Below are 18,860 nucleotides of genomic sequence, written 5' to 3' on the forward strand. Positions count from 1 at the left end.
TAGTACTGTGTTCTTATTATATATGCAGATGATATTCATAGATCAAGGTAGTCAGATAGCAGTTTATATTTCAGGATTAGAATCTTGTTTCAAATATGTAAAAATACATGACATCTAAGTGCAGAACATCAAGACATTCTGGACTGAGTCACATTTTACTGTGTAAGTTGTCAATGTTAACATATTGTTTGAGATATATCTCTAAAGAGCTGTCTAAGGACCGATTCATTTCATATTAGAACGAGACGCACAGCACGTGTAGCGGGCTTTCAAAGGCACTTTCCAACATGTAAGTAAACTTACAACTATGCAACATGTTTCAACTTTGAACAAGTAAAGGCACTATTTCCCAATTATTACATTACACTGACATTTTCTGTGGACGTTCTGTTCGCCTCCTGAACTTTCATGTCTCTCATGAACAATGTCAAAGTAGTGGTTGAGTCTATATACAACTACTGGACTTCTCGCTGTATGTCCCCAGTGTTTTTCACAGACAGGAAGACGGGCACTACAGCATAGGAATGTGGGTGTCAGGTCAGTGTCCTTTCTCTGTCTTCAGCTCCAGTTCCACTCTTGAGGCTTCAGTACTCTGCATGCAGAGGGAAGTCTTTGTGCTTGTTGCCCCTGCAGCGAGGAGGAGGGTACGTCAGGGAAGAACAGGTAAAAGAGAAAGAGTCAAAGTCCGCATCTAGACACTCTGGAACTCTGTGGACTCACCATTCCATAGCGAATCCTCTCCAGTTCCTGTTGAAACCAAGGATGACTTTCATGTCTGCGGGACTTAACTTGAAGTCGGACACCTGTTTGAAGGTGACAAAATAACAATTTAGGAGTGTGAAGGAAACAGTGGCTCTGGGGTTACATCCCTGCCTTGAAACCAAGAGGTTGTGGGTTCAAATCCCACAATTTCTCTTTTTGCGTGCAACTCTCAATGAAATATACAAAAAGAAAAGGTGGAGGTGTCAGTGGCTCCCAGGTTAAATCCCTGCCTTGCACGTAGGTTCAAAACTACTCGCCTGTTTGTGTACGACTCTCAATATCATATACACTGAGTGTACAAAACATTAGAAACAGCTCTTTCCATGACAGACTGACCAGGTCATCCCTTATTGATGTCACTTTGTCTTGCCCATTCAAAGGGTGAATGGGCAAGACCATATTTAAGTGCCTTTGAACGGGGTATGGTAATAGGGGCCAGGCGCACTGGTTTGAGTATATCAAGAACTGCAACACTGCTGGGTTTTTCACGCTCAACAGTTTCCCGTGTGTATCAAGAACGGTCCACCACCCAAAAGACATCCAGCCAACTTGACACAACTGTAGGAAGCATTGGAGTCAACATGGGCCAGCATCCCTGTGGAACGCTTTCAACACCTTGTAGAGTCCATGCCCCGACGAATTGAGGCTGTTCTGAGGGGGGGTGCAACTCAATTAGGGAGGTGTTCCTAATGTTTCGTACACTGTATACAAAGAAGGGTAACAAGTGTGAAGGGGTCTGTGGCTCTGGTGTAAGGATCTTTCCCCCCAAAGCACAAGGTTGTACGTTTGAACTCTTGTGCTGGCTCTTGAGCATGGTTGGCTACTGAGGACTCTGCTGGTCAGGGAGTCAAGGCCACTTCAGGGAGTGGCTGCCACACATTTGATGCCCGGAGGGCACTGGCATTGGCTGGAAGAGCGTGACAAGCAGACGGGCTAAACCACTCCTGGAAAAAGTGTGAACTTTGTTTAAATATAGGCACGTCTTCATTTAAAACTAAGGGCCCACTTTTTCCAGGAGGGGAGACCAGGTATTTATCACCATGAGTTCTGACAGCCTTCCAACTATCCCAGAGTGAACGCAACTACATTCAGGAGCTGAGCCTGGGATCGAACCTACAACTCTGTACATCAGAGGTAAGATTCTTACCAGAGCCAACAGCTCTTCCACACTTAGAATACCGCTCTTTGTATATTTGACATTGAAACAGACAAGAGAGGAGATTTGAACCTAGAACCTAGGTTGGGAGAAAGTGATTTAACCTCTGGGCGACCAACTCCTTCAGGATTCTGTGTAAGCACGCCCTTAGAATGCACTTAGTGGTTTCCACATCTCTATCTAGACAGTTATATTTGAATGGAAAATACACTGCCAAAGTTCAATAAAGTGAAACATTTTATTTGAAGTATAAAATATATATATTTTATTGAATCGCTTCCAGTCACAATTGTAATTGTCAAAAAATACCTGGAAATTTTCCTTGATCCGGGAGGGCGTAGCCGACTTGGGAATGACAATCACATTCCTCTGTATTTGAAAGCGGATAAGGACCTGTGGAGATAAGAACAGGGATTGGTCCCTTAACTGACCCTAGACCAAGACTCCTTTTACCCAGCCAAAGAATGTAACTGTTACCATGTGAGTGTTGGACCACCACACCCCGACGACGTGGTTTCAAAACAATGATTCTTACGTTAGAAGAGACGTGTCTTGGGAAAACAGCAGCCAAAACCTTGACAATTGAATGTCCCCATTCTAATCCCTAGCTGTTTTCTGTAAATGCTACACAAGAGACCAATATCCCATTTCATACATAGATTTATAAACAATGATTAGCCTATCACCATATATAATTGTACTGTAAGGTTCTTTGAAGAGTGGTATATCAGCCACATTAACCTCAACTTGAATGGACTTTTGTTGAAAATGCAGAACTTCACAGGAGTAAGCATGGTTGAGAACACTCTTTGTTCTGCCCTTTGTATTCCATATAGCCAGGACCCTGTGTTTGGTGCAGTCATGTGACATGCCTGGATTTGAACCTTTTCATCAAAGTGTCCTCTTTTCTTTTTTTGTCATATGGTCCAGCACCATCCTCAGACGATTTCTTTCATTGTTGGTGTAATTCAATATTTCTGGATAAGGCTTAAAATACAGGATCACATCTTGCTACAGTATGTCACTAAAGGCAGAATTAGGGGAAAGTGTTGTTTCACTCATACCTGTGCTGTGGTCTTATTGTGCTTAACAGCGATGGCCTTTATCTTTGGGTCCTCGAGCAGGGACGGCTCACCAGGTTTCGCCCTGTTGAAAATGTAATTCATTTTGTGTTGACGTGAAGTCAAACACACCGATTGTTTGTGGTGGGTGGGGCCTGAAAAAAAATCTAGGGAAAGAGTAGGGTCCGACACTGCACGCACTCATTGAAACGTTGTCAATAACAAATTAAACACAATGCATGTTTTCAATCATTTCAGCGTACAGGTTGAGTGTATTTAATTCTAGAACCTTCTATTTGATCCAAAGTGACTGTATACACATCAGGAATATCTTAAAGTGTGATCTATCTCACCATGGTCTGTCTGGGGAGCCCAGAGGGCTGTAGGCTGTCACAGAGATGCCTTTAGAGTGACAGTAGTTGATCAGCTTCTCCTGGTTCAGATAGGGGTGACATTCAACCTGAAGGGACAAATACAAAGATGAGGTGTTGGGAATACAGAGATGGGGGGGCAATAATACCTTGGTACAAACTGTACTGACTTGTTTTGTCTGTCTTGATCACCACAGACTACAGTACCTGGATGTTGGCAGGTTTATACTTGAGGCCTGGCTTGTTCAGGATGGATTCAATCTGGTCTTTGTTAAAGTTGGAGACACCGATAGCCTTGACCAGTCCAGCATCCACCAGCTCCTCCATAGCCTATTCAATAGGTCAAGATCTAGCTCGGTAAACTGTCAAATATCTTACGGTATAATCTTGTTCGCTGGTGTCGGGGATGTTTGTTTTGAAATACAGTATACCATTTTTGTTTTCCTTACCTCCCAAGTGTCCAGGAAGTTGCTGTCACCTGCGATTACTTGTCCGTCTTCACCAAAAGGAAATAGATTCTCTCCAGGCTGCATTGACAAACAGATCAGTCACAGAGACAATGGTCTTCTCGCTCTTAAACAGGGACAGTTTTAAGCTGATAGAGTCATTTTATTGACACAGACACACACAGTACCTGAAAGCACATCGGGGTGTGTATTAGGTAGAGGTCCAGGTAGTCTAGTCTGAGGTCACTCAGAGTCTTCTGACAGGCTCCCTTCACCATAGACTTCTGATGGAGAGTACACCACAGCTATTTGGGAGAAACAGTTATATTAGACTGCTGCAGTGCATGTTGAAATACAATTTAAATGCCAATATTATCCTATGGACAAATTGAAGTGTCATGGTGACGTGTGGCAGTTGAGTAAGAGTGTACCCAGAACAAATGATAGTACTAGCATGACATTGGTGACTATACAGAGAGCATACACATGACATGCCTTCAGCCCGTATGGAGCTCTTTGTCTGCCTGGCGTCTAGTGGGAAATCATATGACCAAATCTACAAACATGACTAATGATTCTTGACACGTTTTCCACTTTTTGACACAGTGACCAAGTCGATAATCGTCCTCACCTTACTGACGATGAAAAGCTCCTCTCTCTTCACCACCCCCTGGCCAATCATGGTGTGAATGCCATCCCCGACCTCGTCCTCATTCTGGTAACAGTAGGCTCCGTCTATGTGTCTGTAGCCTGCAGAGATGGCCGCTTTCACTGCCTCTGCTACCTTGCCCGCATCTGCCTGCACAGGGATTCAGAGGAATTACAGATTGGGGCTATATGTTGTGTTCTATTGTGGTTACCTCACACTTGATTTAAGCCTCTGTCAGAAAGGTTACAGAATACTGTAGAAATACTCATCATGATAGTAGTATGATTACACTGTATAATATCATCCTTAATATCACAGAGTTAGGCCATAATTTAGTTACCTATGTTGGGTAAATTCAAGTATAGGCTAAACTGCAATTCCAAGTGTGACAGTAAAACATTGGTGCAAAAATAAGATGCTTCATCTTGGTCATCATCATAGTTCATTAAAACTCTCAGGATATATGGCAAATGAGAAAACTGTCATTTATTTGAACATAAACATACCGGTAACTGCCAAAGGGAAAGAAACAGTTAACTGCCTATTGTTGATTCCATGAGTTCAGTTCAACAATGATCAACGCCATCCATGCAAGATGACTAGAAGAAACACAATTTCGCTTTATCTTACCCTCCATGTCCCCAAGCCTACGATAGGCATGCTGGCCCCGGTGTTGAGAGTTACAGTTGGTGTGGGTGTCATCTTTAAAAATCTGCTGTAGTATCAATCCTAGGATCCTGGGTTGTGAGAGGAGAGGATCCCTGTATTCAGAGTGGAAGGAATAAGGAATCAGTGTTCTCAGTGCAGCACAAAGAGCTGAAACACAGTTGTGAGGAGGGTTATGGGGTTTATGTAGAGGGAGAGCGACTGTGTTTGTTTGATTACGCCTGCCTCCCGCAACCCTACATCTAAAGCAGCGAACGGGGACAGAAAATGGGGAGTGAAGGAGTAGCTGAATGAATCAACATGTATACGTGTGCGAAAGAGGGTTTGCTTGTCACAGTGACTAGGCAAACATTGTTTGCTTAAATAATTCAGGATGTGATGCAGGAGGCAATTCATGCTAATGTTGATTGAGTTGAAGAACATATGATATAACAAGGTCAAGTATAAAGCTTTGTCGGTGTTGATCAGTATTTGTAGGTTGTCTAGAGCCAAATCATCTTCCTTATACAAGGTAATAACCTGCTCACAAATAGGCGAGTTTTTAAATACAATATTGGAGTGATTTTTGACGTTGCAATGATTGTGATAAAAAGGACAGGTCATGGGGATTTCAGCAGTCAGAGACTCAAGGTACAATGCTTGAGACACTGACTGTTGAAATCAGCATCCTGTGCATACAGTTTTGTATGCAGGTGTGACTAGCATAAAATGTATGAAGGAGGCCTAGCATAAAAACACAATAGATTAAACGCAACAGACCCACAACCACAGACTCCATATTTTATGCAGATCTGCAACACAAGCCTCAAAAGCATAGCTAGTTTACTAAATGTGAACCTTTTCAAGGTCAGGCATACTGTTAGCAGTGTGGTTAAGGTTAGGTTTAAATTCACATTTTAAGAAGAGAAATTGCAGAAATGGGCGGGGTTTAATACTTGACAACTACTGACGACCCTGAAGAGCCTGTCTAGATGCCTCTGGAGCCACAAACTAGCTAGCTAGCGTCTGCAGTGCACACATTGCTTCATGCACGTTTATCTAAACTTGAGAAAAGTGGAAATGTACAAACAAAGGATGAAAGGCTGAGGGCGGGGGATTAGTATTAGCATTACTTTAAATGATAGGCATGTACACTCCTGTTACTCTGGTTGTGTAAAATGCTTTTGTCACTTAACTCTGTATCTAAATCCACCACGGCTGTGCACATCTCGTGTTCTTAACCCCACCCCCTGTCAATCTGAAACTTGCATATGTTCGGGACGAGGTCTCTCTGTTACGAACAAGTCTCTTCTTATCCTCTATTCTAAGGACAAACAGTTCTTAGTGCGAGAACACAGGAGACTATGGGTTGGTTTGACACATTGAGACAGTTGTGGTGGATTAAGAAAATGTAACAAGGTTGGGCTATATAAGGCAAGTCCCAACTCAGAATCATTAGGCTTTCACTCTATCTACATCTGTGTGTACTGTGACCAGCCCCCCTTATCAATACGTTTTTGTAACGACTTTCTTCCTGGGATGAAGGAGAGGACCAAAATGCAGCGCGGTTAGTGTTCAACAAGTTTAATTAGACAATAAACGGGGAACACTTACAACCATACAAAAACAACAAACGTGAAAGCCGAGACAGTCCTATCTGGTGCAGAACACAAACAGAGACAGGAAACAATCACCCTGTAACGGTTTTCTTCCAGGGGTGAAGGAGAGGACCAAAGTGCAGCGCGGCTAGTGTTAAACATGTTTAATAAAGAACAAGTGAAACACTACAAACAACAATACAAAATAACAAATGTGCAAAAACCGAGACAGACCTATCTGGTGCAGACAATCACAGAGACAGGAAACAAACACCCACAAAATCCCAACACAAAACAAGCCTCCTATATATGATTCTCAATCAGGGACAACGATTACCATCTGCCTCTGATTGAGAACCATATTAGGCTGGACATAGAAACAGACAAACTAGACACACAACATAGAATTCCCACCCAGCTCACGTCCTGACCAACTAAACACATACAAAACAGGTCAGGAACGTGACACACCCACAAAATCCCAACACAAAACAAGCCTCCTATATATGATTCTCAATCAGGGACAACGATTACCAGCTGCCTCTGATTGAGAACCATATTAGTCTGGACACAGAAACAGACAAACTAGACACACAACATAGAATTCCCACCCAGCTCACGTCCTGACCAACACTAAACAAGCAAAACACATAATAACTCTGGTCAGGACGTTACAGTACCCCCCTCCTGAGGTGCGGACTCCGAACGCACCCCTAAAACTCAAGAGGAGGGTCTGGGTGGGCATCTGTCTGCGGTGGCGGCTCCGGCGGTGGACGAGGACACCACCACTGTCTTTGTCCCCCTCCTTAGCGTCCTTTGAGTGGCGACCCTCGCCCCCGACCTTGGCCTAGGAATCCTCCCCAAGGCCCCCACATGATTAAGGAGACAGCTCAGGACAGAGAGGTAGCTCAGGACAGAGAGGTAGCTCAGGACAGAGGGGTAGCTCAGGACAGAGGGGTAGCTCAGGACAGAGGGGTAGCTCAGGACAGAGGGGTAGCTCAGGACAGAGGGGTAGCTCAGGACAGAGGGGTAGCTCAGGACAGAGGGGTAGCTCAGGACAGAGGGGTAGCTCAGGACAGAGGGGTAGCTCCGGACAGAGGGGTAGCTCCGGACAGAGGGGTAGCTCCGGACAGAGAGGCAGCTCATGACTGGAGGGCGGCTCATGACTGGAGGGCGGCTCATGACTGGAGGGCGGCTCATGAATGGAGGGCGGCTCCTGACTGGCTGGCGGCTCCTGACTGGCTGGCGGCTCTGGCGGCTCCTGACTGGCTGGCGGCTCTGGCGGCTCCTGACTGGCTGGCGGCTCCTGACTGGCTGGCGGCTCTGGCGGCTCCTGACTGGCTGGCGGCTCTGGCGGCTCCTGACTGGCTGGCGGCTCCTGACTGGCTGGCGGCTCTGGCGGCTCCTGACTGGCTGGCGGCTCTGGCGGCTCCTGACTGGCTGGCGGCTCTGGCGGCTCCTGACTGGCGGCTCTGGCGGCTCGGGACAGACGGGCGGCTCTAACGGCGCTGGGCAGACGGACGGCTCAGATGGCGCTGGGCAGACGGACGGCTCAGATGGCGCTGGGCAGACGGACGGCTCAGATGGCGCTGGGCAGACGGACGGCTCAGATGGCGCTGGGCAGACGGACGGCTCAGATGGCGCTGGGCAGACGGACGGCTCAGATGGCGCTGGGCAGACGGACGGCTCAGATGGCGCTGGGCAGACGGACGGCTCAGATGGCGCTGGGCAGACGGACGGCTCAGATGGCGCTGGGCAGACGGACGGCTCAGATGGCGCTGGGCAGACGGACGGCTCAGATGGCGCTGGGCAGACGGACGGCTCAGATGGCGCTGGGCAGACGGACGGCTCAGATGGCACTGGGCAGACGGATGGCTCAGATGGCACTGGGCAGACGGATGGCTCAGATGGCGCTGGGCAGACGGATGGCTCAGACGGCGCTGGGCAGGCGGATGGCTCAGACGGCGCTGGGCAGGCAAGCAGCTCAGACTGCGCTGGGCAGACGAGCAGTGCCGATGGCGTTGGGCAGGCAGGCAGTACAGACGGTGCTGGGCAGACGAGCAGTGTAGGCCTGGTGCGTGGTGCCGGAACTGGTGGTACCGGACTGGAGACACGCACCTCGAGGCTAGTGCGGGGAGCAGGAACAGGGCACACTGGACTCTCAAAGCGCACTATAGGACTGGTGCGTGGTACCGGCACTGGTGGTACCGGGCTGAGGGCACGCACCTCAGGGCGAGTGCGGGGAGAAGGAACAGTGCGTACAGGGCTCTGGAGACGCACAGGAGGCTTGGTGCGTGGTGCCGGAACTGGAGGTACTGGGCTGGAGACACGCACCACAGGGAGAGTGTGTGGAGGAGAAACAGGGCTCTGGAGACGCACTGGAAGCCTGGTGCGTGGTGTAGGCACTGGTGGTACTGGGCTGGGGCGGGAAGGTGGCGCCGGATATACCGGACCGTGCAGGCGTACTGGCTCCCTTGAGCACCGAGCCTGCCCAACCTTACCTGGTTGAATGCTCCCCGTAGCCCGCCCAGTGCGGGGAGGTGGAACAACCCGCACTGGGCTGTGTTGGCGAACCGGGGACACCATGCGTAAGGCTGGTGCCATGTACACCGGCCCGAGGAGACGTACTGGAGGCCAGATATGTAGAGCCGGCTTCATGGCACTTGGCTCAATGCTCAATCTAGCCCGGCCCGTGCGGGGTGGTGGAATAACCCGCACCGGGCTATGCACACGTACAGGAGACACCTTGCGCTCTTCCGCATAACACGGTGTCTGCCCGTACTCCCGCTCTCCACGGTAAGCATGGGAAGTGGGCGCAGGTTTCCTACCTGCCTTTGCCACACTACCCTTAAGCCCCCCCCCCAATACATTTTTGGGATTTCTTCTCGGGTTTCCGTGCTAGCCGTGTACCTTCATAACGCCAGTTCCTCTCTCCGGTTGCCTCCAGCTGTTACCATGGGAGGTGATCCTTTCCAACCTTAGCCCAGGGTCCTTTTCCGTTCATGATTTCCTCCCATGACCATTCCTCCTGGTACCACTGCTGCTGTCGCTGCTGCCCGTTGCCACGCTGCTTGGTCCTTTGTTGGTGGGTGATTCTGTAACGACTTTCTTCCTGGGATGAAGGAGAGGACCAAAATGCAGCGCGGTTAGTGTTCAACATGTTTAATTAGACAATAAACGGTGAACACTTACAACCATACAAAAACAACAAACGTGAAAGCCGAGACAGTCCTATCTGGTGCAGAACACAAACACAGAGACAGGAAACAATCACCCACAAAATCCCAACACAAAACAAGCCTCCTATATATGATTCTCAATCAGGGACAACGATTACCAGCTGCCTCTGATTGAGAACCATATTAGTCTGGACACAGAAACAGACAAACTAGACACACAACATAGAATTCCCACCCAGCTCACGTCCTGACCAACACTAAACAAGCAAAACACATAATAACTCTGGTCAGGACGTTACAGTTTTAAAAAAAGTTCATATCCTGATTGACCTGGTCTCTCCTCATTATTGGTCATTTAAAATATCCACCACACACCTTTATTTGCCAAGGTAGAGTATATGATCAGTGAATATATTCAATGTACAGGCTACAATGTGGGGATCTCATTGTATGGTAATAACTACATGTACAGTGGGGCAAAAAAGTATTTAGTCAGCAACCAATTGTGCAAGTTCTCCCACTTAAAAAGATGAGAGAGGCCTGTAATTTTCATCATAGGTACACTTCAACTAACACACCGCCCGGGCAACGAAGGAGTGGCTTCGTAAGAAGCATTTCAAGGTCCTGGAGTGGCCTAGCCAGTCTCCAGATCTCAACCCCATAGAAAATCTTTGGAGGGAGTTGAAAGTCCGTGTTGCCCAGCAACAGCCCCAAAACATCACTGCTCTAGAGGAGATCTGCATGGAGGAATGGGCCAAAATACCAGCAACAGTGTGTGAAAACCTTGTGAAGACTTACAGAAAACGTTTGACCTCTGTCATTGCCAACAAAGGGTATATAACAAAGTATTGAGATAAACTTTTGTTATTGACCAAATACTTATTTTCCACCATAATTTGCAAATAAATTCATAAAAAATCCTACAATGTGATTTTCTGGATTTTTTCCCCTCATTTTGTCTGTCATAGTTGAAGTGTACCTATGATGAAACTTACAGGCCTTTCTCATCTTTTTAAGTGGGAGAACTTGCACAATTGGTGGCTGACTAAATACTTTTTTGCCCCACTGTATATACGACTTGCATCCTTGGCACAAAATGATATTATATTCTACTCAATCAATAAGCTTCATTAATGTCATTCAGACTGTTTTGAGGTTGATACAATCGGCTATGATAGCTGAGGTTCATAGCTAGGTTCTGAACTAATATCTATACCAAACGTTTTAGGGTCCATTCACAGATCGGCTACATAGCTAGCTATACATCCATAGGCATACAGACAATTTTTATCCTCTGCGTAATAAGCAAGAAAATAGCTAGCTAACTATGTAACTTCAGCTGCATTGCATGGCAAATACCAGCAAGGCAAGCTTACAAATGTTTACATAAAATTTGCAGGAAATGCTTTGGCTAGCTAGATTCTTTACATCCACCGTTTCACAAGACGACAGTCTGGTTTGCTGGTTTGTTTCAGGAGTCCCTAAAACATGAACCTCTACGGCACATATGTCAGAGTCAAGGCCCGCGGGCCACATCCGGCCCGCGAGAAGGTTTTTTACGGCCCCTGGGATGATCTTGATTTATTATTAGAACCGGCCCGCAGACCGCAGCAAGCCGGCAGCCCGCAGATCTTTTACACGCACCAATACTACATTTCCCACAATGCAACGGTGACGCACCGAGCAGTAGGCTGCTTCATTTCAATATTTATTGGCACAGCAGTCGTCAGCATCACAGTAAAATTAACTTTCAGATACCCATCAAAAATGGCAAAACGGAAGGTGGACACTGAGAACCGGGGGTTTCAAACAAGGTGGGAGTCGGAGTATATGTTCACGGAGGTAGCTGGAAAACCTGTGTGTCTTCTGTGTGGAGAAAGTGTGGCGGTACTGAAAGAGTATAATCTGAGACGACATTATGAAACGAAACACGCGGACAAAAACAAGAATATGGACATGGAACAAAGGCTACAAAAGGCAGAGGAATTAAAACGAGGCCTCAAATCTCGACAGGCTCTGTTCAAAAAAGCCAAATCACAAGGCCAGGCTGCTGTCAAGGCCAGTTTTATTTTGGCAGAAGAGATCGCTAAATCAGCCCGGCCATTTACGGAGGGGGATTTCATCAAAAACTGCATGATTAAAGTTTGTGACGAAGTTTGCCCAGAAAAAAGGCAACTCTTTTTAAATGTGAGTCTGAGCAGAAACACCATTGCCGAGAGAGTAGACCCAGCTGCGCATCCAGGCTGCTCAAACGTTGTCTATGTTTGGCAGCACATACCTGTGTGAACAACTGTTTTCTTTGATGAACCTGAACAAAACATCACACAGAAGTCGACTTACTGCTGAACACCTCCACTCAATTCTGAGGATTTCCTCAGCTCAGAGCCTTACCCCGAACATTGATGAACTTGTGGAAAAGATGGGACACCACCAAGTATCACCCTCAACCTCAAACAAGTGAACATTACTGTGCAATCACATATTTAGAGTTTTTACTCAGTTCAAGTTTAAAAGTTAAAGTTTAATATTTGTTTTCACTGCATGTTACTTCTCCTTAAACAAAGTGTTGTTTTTGATTAATAGATTTTTGCACTTTATTTTATTGTATTTCAATCCAATTATATTTTTAAAATATTTCAGTTGAGTGGATGATAGAAAATTGCTATTATTGTTTTTTTCTTTTAAGTAAATTTAGCCCACTTTTGCTAAAATAGAAAATATAGGCTACTGATGGTGCCTTGAATACCGGTTTCTTTCATTTAATGTTCATGTTATGGGGATTTTTATATAAAGGAAATTTGTCTTTTGTGTCTGTTGAAAATTAAAGATTACTGACAGAGCCATAAGAAAATATTGCTTTATTTATCTGATCATATTGGAATATATTTGTTAGGTTTTCAGTAGGTTCAATTAGGTTCACTAGACTATATGCGTCATTTAAAAATTTTTCAATGAACATTCGAACAGTCCGGCCCTCGGCTTGTAGCTAAATTTTTTATTTGGCCCTCCGTCCATTTGACTTTGACACCCCTGCTCTACGGGATCGGTGTCCCACCCACGGGACGGTTGAGCTAACATGGGCTAATGTGATTAGCATGAGGTTGTAAGTAACAAAAAATAAATCCCAGGACATAGACATATCTGATATGGGCAGAAAGCTTAAATTCTTGTTCATCTAACTGCACTGTCCAATTTACAGTAGCTATTACATTGAAATACTACCATGCTATTGTTTGAGGAGAGTGCACAATTATGAACTTGAAAATGTATTAATAAACCAATTAGGCACATTTGGGCAGTCGATACAACATTGAACAGATATGCAATGGTTCATTGGAACAGTCTAAAACTTTGCACATGCACTGCTGCCATCTTGTGGCCAAAATCGAAATTGCGCTTGGGCTGGAATAATACATTATGGCCTTTCTCTTGCATTTCAAAGATGATGGTACAAAAAAATACAAAAAAGCATGTTTTTTTTCATTGTATTATCTTTTACCATATCTAATGTGTTATATTCTCCTACATTCATTTCACATTTCAACAAACTTCAAAGTGTTTCCTTTCAAATAGTATCAAGAATATGCATATCCTTGCTTCAGGTCCTGATCTACAGGCAGTTAGATAGGATACGTCATTTTAGATGACAATTGAAAAAAGGGTTTGGTCCTTAAGAGATTTTTAAACAACCAGAATTACAATGTCATACTCTGTCATGTTCTGACCATAGTTCTTTTGTGTTTTCGTTTTAGTGTTGGTCAGGACGTGAGCTGAGTGGGCATTCTATGTTGTGTGTCTAGTTTTCCTGTTTCTATGTTTGGCCTGATATGGTTCTCAATCAGAGGCGGGTGTTAGTCATTGTCTCTGATTGGGAACCATATTTAGGTAACCTGTTTTGTGTTGGGTTTTGTGGGTGGTTGTTTTCTGTCTTTGTGTCTCTGCACCAGATAGGACTGTTTCGGTTTTCACGTTTTGTTGTTTTTGTTCTTTGTAGTGTTCACGTTTATGGTCTTTATTAAACATGATAAACATTGGCTACGCTGCGCTTTGGTCCTCTCCTTCGTCCACAGAAGAAAACCGTTACATACTCATGTCACAACGCCCATAAAGCTAACCTGCTATATGGCTTATAATGTTAGCTAGTCAGCTAGCTTGCTAAATAGCCATTTTTGTAAATTAGCTTTGACAAAAGAAATATGCATAATCGTTTGTCTCTACATTAACTAACATATTCCTCACAACTGTAATTTTTTTTTGCATGATTCGTTATTTAAGTGATAATGCCCGAGAAGCCGGTGTTTGGAGGATATATTGGCACGGGTGTTGTTAGACCCCAACTGTTGTCACCCAGGCGGAGGATATTACAGTCGTTGCCAAAAGTTTTGAGAATGACACATATTAATTTTCACAAAGTCTGCTGCCTCAGTTTGTATGATGGCCATTTGCATATGCTCCAGAATGTTATGAAGAGGGATCAGATGAATTGCAATTAATTGCAAAGTCCCTCTTTGCCATGCAAATGAACTGAATCCCCCAAAAACATTTCCACTGCATTTCAGCCCTGCCACAAAAGGACCAGCTGACATGTCAGTGATTATCTCGTTGACACTGGTGTGAGTGTTGACGAGGACAAGGCTGGAGATCACTCTGTCATGCTGATTGAGTTCGAATAACAGACTGGAAGCTTCAAAAGGAGGGTGGTGCTTGTAATCATTGTTCTTGCTCTGTCAACCATGGTTACCTGCAAGGAAACACATGCCGTCATCAGGGCTTCACAGGCAAGGATATTTCTGCCAGTAAGATTGCACCTAAATCAACCATTTATCGGATCATCAAGAACTTCAAGGAGAGCGGTTCAATTGTTGTGAAGAAGGCTTCAGGGCGCCCAAGAAAGTCCAGCAAGCGCCAGGACCATCTCCTAAAGTTGATTCAGCTGTGGGATCGGGGCACCACCAGTACAGAGCTTGCTCAGGAATGGCAGCAGGCAGGTGTGAGTGCATCTGCACGCACAGTGAGGCGAAGACTTTTGGAGGATGGCCTGGTGTCAAGAAGGGCAGCAAAGAAGCCACTTCTCTCCAGGCAAAACATCAGGGACAGACTGATATTCTGCAATAGGTACAGGGATTGGACTGCTGAGGACTGGGGTAAAGTCATTTTCTCTGATGAATCCCCTTTCCGATTGTTTGGGGCATCCGGAAAAAAGCTTGTCCGGAGAAGACAAGGTGAGCGTTACCATCAGTAATCATGTTGTCATGCCAACAGTAAAGCATCCTGAGACCATTCATATGTGGGGTTGCTTCTCAGCCAAGGGAGTGGGCTCACTCACAATGTTGCCTAAGAACACAGCCATGAATAAAGAATGATACCAACACATCCTCCGAGAGAAACTTCTCTCAACCATCCAGGAACAGTTTGGTGATGAACAATGCCTTTTTCAGCATGATGGAGCACCTTGCCATAAGGCAAAAGTGATAACTAAGTGGCTTGGGGAACAGAAATTTGATATTTTGGGCCGATGGCCAGGAAACTCCCCAGACCTTAATCCCATTGAGAATTTGTGGTCAATCCTCAAGAGACGGGTGGACAAACCAAAACCCACAAATTCTGACAAACTCCAAGCATTGATTATGCAAGAATGGGCTCCCATCAGTCAGGATGTGGTCCAGAAGTTAATTGACAGCACGCCAGGGCGGATTGCAGAGGTCTTGAAAAAGAAGGGTCAACACTGCAAATATTGACTCTTTGCATCAACTTCTTGTAATTGTCAATAAAAGCCTTTGACACTTATGAAATGCTTGTAATTATACTTCAGTATTCCACAGTAACATCTGACAAAAATATCTAAAGACACTGAAGCAGCAAACTTTGTGGAAATTAACAGTAGCTATTCCTGTAAATCCACCATGGCTACTCCCGCCTCCAGTAGTTGATCTAGAAGTGTTGGAGAGACTCCAGAAAGATATGAAGCGTGTTGATCCATCTGATTTGTTTAACAGCTACTGGATACTGTGTGTCAGGGTTTTGTGGCCATTTACACAGATGGTTCAAAAGATCCAAGGACAGGACGTACTGGGCCAGCATTTGTAGTGCAGGAATGTGAGATGGCAGTCAGGAAACGTATGTACAGATCATCTGTCTGTACATACGGCGGAGCGGATGGCCATACTGTTGGCCTTGCAGTGGGTGCAGGAGTAGTAATTTGTTCTGGTTAATGTGCAGTGTTGATGAGTCTCCAGTCCTTTAGCTCACGTAGCAGACAAGACCTGCTTTATGAGGTACTACAAACCCATGGCAGGATAAAACAGATGGTTATACAGGTAAGATTTACTTGTGTCCCAGCCCATGTGGGGTTGGAGGGGAACGAGGCAGTTGATGTACTGGCTAAACAAGCACTTAGTAGTAGAGATGTTTGATGTTGTAGTTTCAATGAGCAAGGCAGAGGCAAAACGCCTGATATGAACAGTGATGGTGCAGAGATGGCAGGAGCAGTTGAATAGAGATACTAAGGGCAGGCATTTATTTCAAGTACAGAGGAAAGTCGGTGGGAGGACAGCAGGAAGGGAGACTATTTTTACAAGATTAAGGGTGGGACACATCCGGTTGAATAAGACCTTAAAAGTGATAGGAAAGCATTTCGCTACACCCACAATAACATTTGCTAAATATGTGTATGTGACCAATATAATTTCATTTGCAAGCATCCAAACAGGAAAGTGGGATTATTGCCAGGAAACAGAGACCATGGAGCATGTATTGCTACAGCGTGGGCAGTATCAGAGAGAAATAAAGAGGCTGAGATCTAGTATGGGGGAGAAGGGGATACAGGAAATTAGTTTAAAACGTATATTGAGTAGAACGTCATAAGATAGTCTTACATATTTTATATTTTTTAAGAGCAACGGAGCTGGCAGGTAGGATTTCGTTTCTCCCTGTTTCTGGCCCACACTCCAGTACAGTAGGTGGAGGTAATGCACCATAACTTTGGATGCCAACCGCCGATCAACCCCCACCGAAGAAGTAGCGTTTTGACCATACAGCACCCGCGGAGATGACAGAAACGTTGCACAGGAGTCGTGGCCAATGAAAATGCTTTTTGAAGGCGACATGACATGCGCATTATACACTGTTGATGACTTCGCTAGTTGTTTCGACCGAGCTTTGAAACTGGATCGCTAAAATACATAAAACATTGTCTCCTTCGTTAGATACGACAATGCTACAGTTTTTGGTGAGTTGATGTCGAAATGAAAATGATGTATTGCAAACTTTCTGCGTCTCTTTGATGTGTTTATTGATGATGGGCTAATTATGTTGTATGCTAGCTAGATAACCATGCATTGTCAGTGCTTCTGACCTAGCTAGTAAAAACAACATGTGTTCCGTCTTGATTAACACTTTTTATTTATAATCTTGCAGGCTGGGTTTACCTTGGGAAACGTTGTTGGGATGTACCTCGCTCAAAACTACGAGGTACTAAGAGGAACAACTATCGCTGCTGACTAAACTCCACTACCAACCGAGCAGAGTAAGGCTTTGGAGTCTTAACTACATCGACAAAGTCAATACTTAAAAACATATATTATGAAACGTCTACCCTGTACCAATGTTTGTCCTCTGTAGTTGCGTGCCTGTCTTTTGTTTGCTGAATCCATACTTTTCCAATGAACGTTAATCAAATACAACCACCCTCTTTCCTTGTTGAGATTCAATTGGCGGCACATGCGCATTTGCGCTGAGTTGTCATCTTAGAGCAACAACAATGAGCAAACAGTCTGTGGTTGTAGTGGATTAACTTTGATTTAAAAAGAAAATATGGTATTCAGCCAAAGAAAAGCATGCAACCAGGACAAACATAAGTACAAGGTAGGCATTTCATAATTCAATTTTTTTTCTAGTATTGACATTGGGCAAATCGATGTAGTCCGAGAGAGATTCCAAATAGCCTGGTCTCCAATTTCCTTCACGGTGGAGTTAAGTCCGCTATGAAACAACCCACTATATGTGTCAATGGTTCCCCTGTGTATTTGCCTAACACACAACAGGCCTATGTCATTGAACTCTTTCTTTTTGGCACTCTTCTCTGATCACTCCACTTCTGTTTAAGGTCCCCAACATTTCCAAAAAGATAGAAGCCTTCAAAAAGGATGTGGAGGCAAAGAAGAAACCTCCAGCAGAGTAAAGAAGAGATTGCTCGACAACATGGATAGAAAGAAACAGGCAGATTGAAGAGATGGGGACTATTGGAACAACAAGATGCACACTGCAGAGGATAGATACCAAATGTATATCTCATTTAATATTTACTATCAAAAGCAGTATGTGTACTAAGGTTACACTGGCAGAGGAATAAATTGTAAAAATGTCTTCTCTAAGCAGGGTTTTCACAGTGCCTGGACTGGGCCAGTGTTCTTTTTGTTGTTTGTGTTCTTAAAGTAATTAGCTACTTTTCAAGATAATGTTATGATGGTGCTATTTATGAGTGGATATGGAAAGATGACTAACTGCTGTGGGAACCTCTACACGTCAGGAACCTTGGCCTTATCCTTGCAAGCAGCTGGGCAGGGTAGGCCTTAGCATTTATATCAAGTCTAAACATGGCATTTTTACAATCTATGCTTGCCACTTTTGACAACTGAACAGAGTGCAGTTACTGCTTTTGAGTGATGTTATCATATGAATTGAATTGGGGGGCCTGTTCTATGGATTGTATTTCTGTGGGTGTTACGGTACTGAGAATGAGTAGCTCATGTAAGTTGCATTGTTTGTAATTCTAATCGAAAGGCTGTTCTCTAACATCGTAGGCCTCATTCAGATGTGAATACAGTTGCTGAATTTGGTTCTGTTGTCATAAATTGAAAAGAGAAAGGTGTTGCATCACATAAGATAGTGTTGCCTAGCAAGGGACCGATCTCCAATACTTCATCACCATCCAGTAAAATAGATTGTTTTGTCGGGCAGTTATTCTAACTCGCCATGTTTATTCTTAACATCCA

General features: G+C 44.8%; 2 protein-coding genes across 3 annotated transcripts; one reads left to right on the top strand and one right to left on the bottom strand.

Moving 5' to 3' along the window:
- Window positions 1–42: 42 nt before the first annotated feature.
- Window positions 43–5,329, bottom strand: LOC139565963 (aldo-keto reductase family 1 member B1-like). 2 transcript variants are annotated; one of them, XM_071386703.1, is made up of 10 exons: window positions 5,076–5,329; window positions 4,428–4,595; window positions 3,985–4,101; window positions 3,800–3,877; window positions 3,558–3,680; window positions 3,333–3,439; window positions 2,983–3,064; window positions 2,228–2,311; window positions 721–803; window positions 43–627 (listed from the first exon to the last, which is right to left on the bottom strand). In XM_071386703.1, the coding sequence occupies exons 1-10, from the start codon at window positions 5,145–5,147 to the stop codon at window positions 585–587; spliced, it is 957 nt and encodes a 318-aa protein (XP_071242804.1). In that variant the 5' UTR covers window positions 5,148–5,329; the 3' UTR covers window positions 43–584. The 2 variants fall into 2 exon arrangements, with proteins under 2 accessions (XP_071242804.1, XP_071242806.1); XM_071386705.1 differs by lacking the exon at window positions 5,076–5,329 and adding an exon at window positions 4,952–5,067.
- An 11,602-nt stretch (window positions 5,330–16,931) lies between these two features.
- On the top strand, window positions 16,932–18,704 carry LOC139565991 (short transmembrane mitochondrial protein 1). Its single transcript, XM_071386770.1, has 3 exons — window positions 16,932–17,095; window positions 17,284–17,337; window positions 17,972–18,704. Exons 1-3 carry the CDS (start codon window positions 17,081–17,083, stop codon window positions 18,044–18,046), a joined length of 144 nt encoding a protein of 47 aa, XP_071242871.1. The 5' UTR covers window positions 16,932–17,080; the 3' UTR covers window positions 18,047–18,704.
- Window positions 18,705–18,860: the final 156 nt, after the last annotated feature.

This window comes from Salvelinus alpinus, chromosome 37 (assembly GCF_045679555.1).
Source record: "Salvelinus alpinus chromosome 37, SLU_Salpinus.1, whole genome shotgun sequence".
NCBI classification, from domain to species: domain Eukaryota; kingdom Metazoa; phylum Chordata; class Actinopteri; order Salmoniformes; family Salmonidae; genus Salvelinus; species Salvelinus alpinus.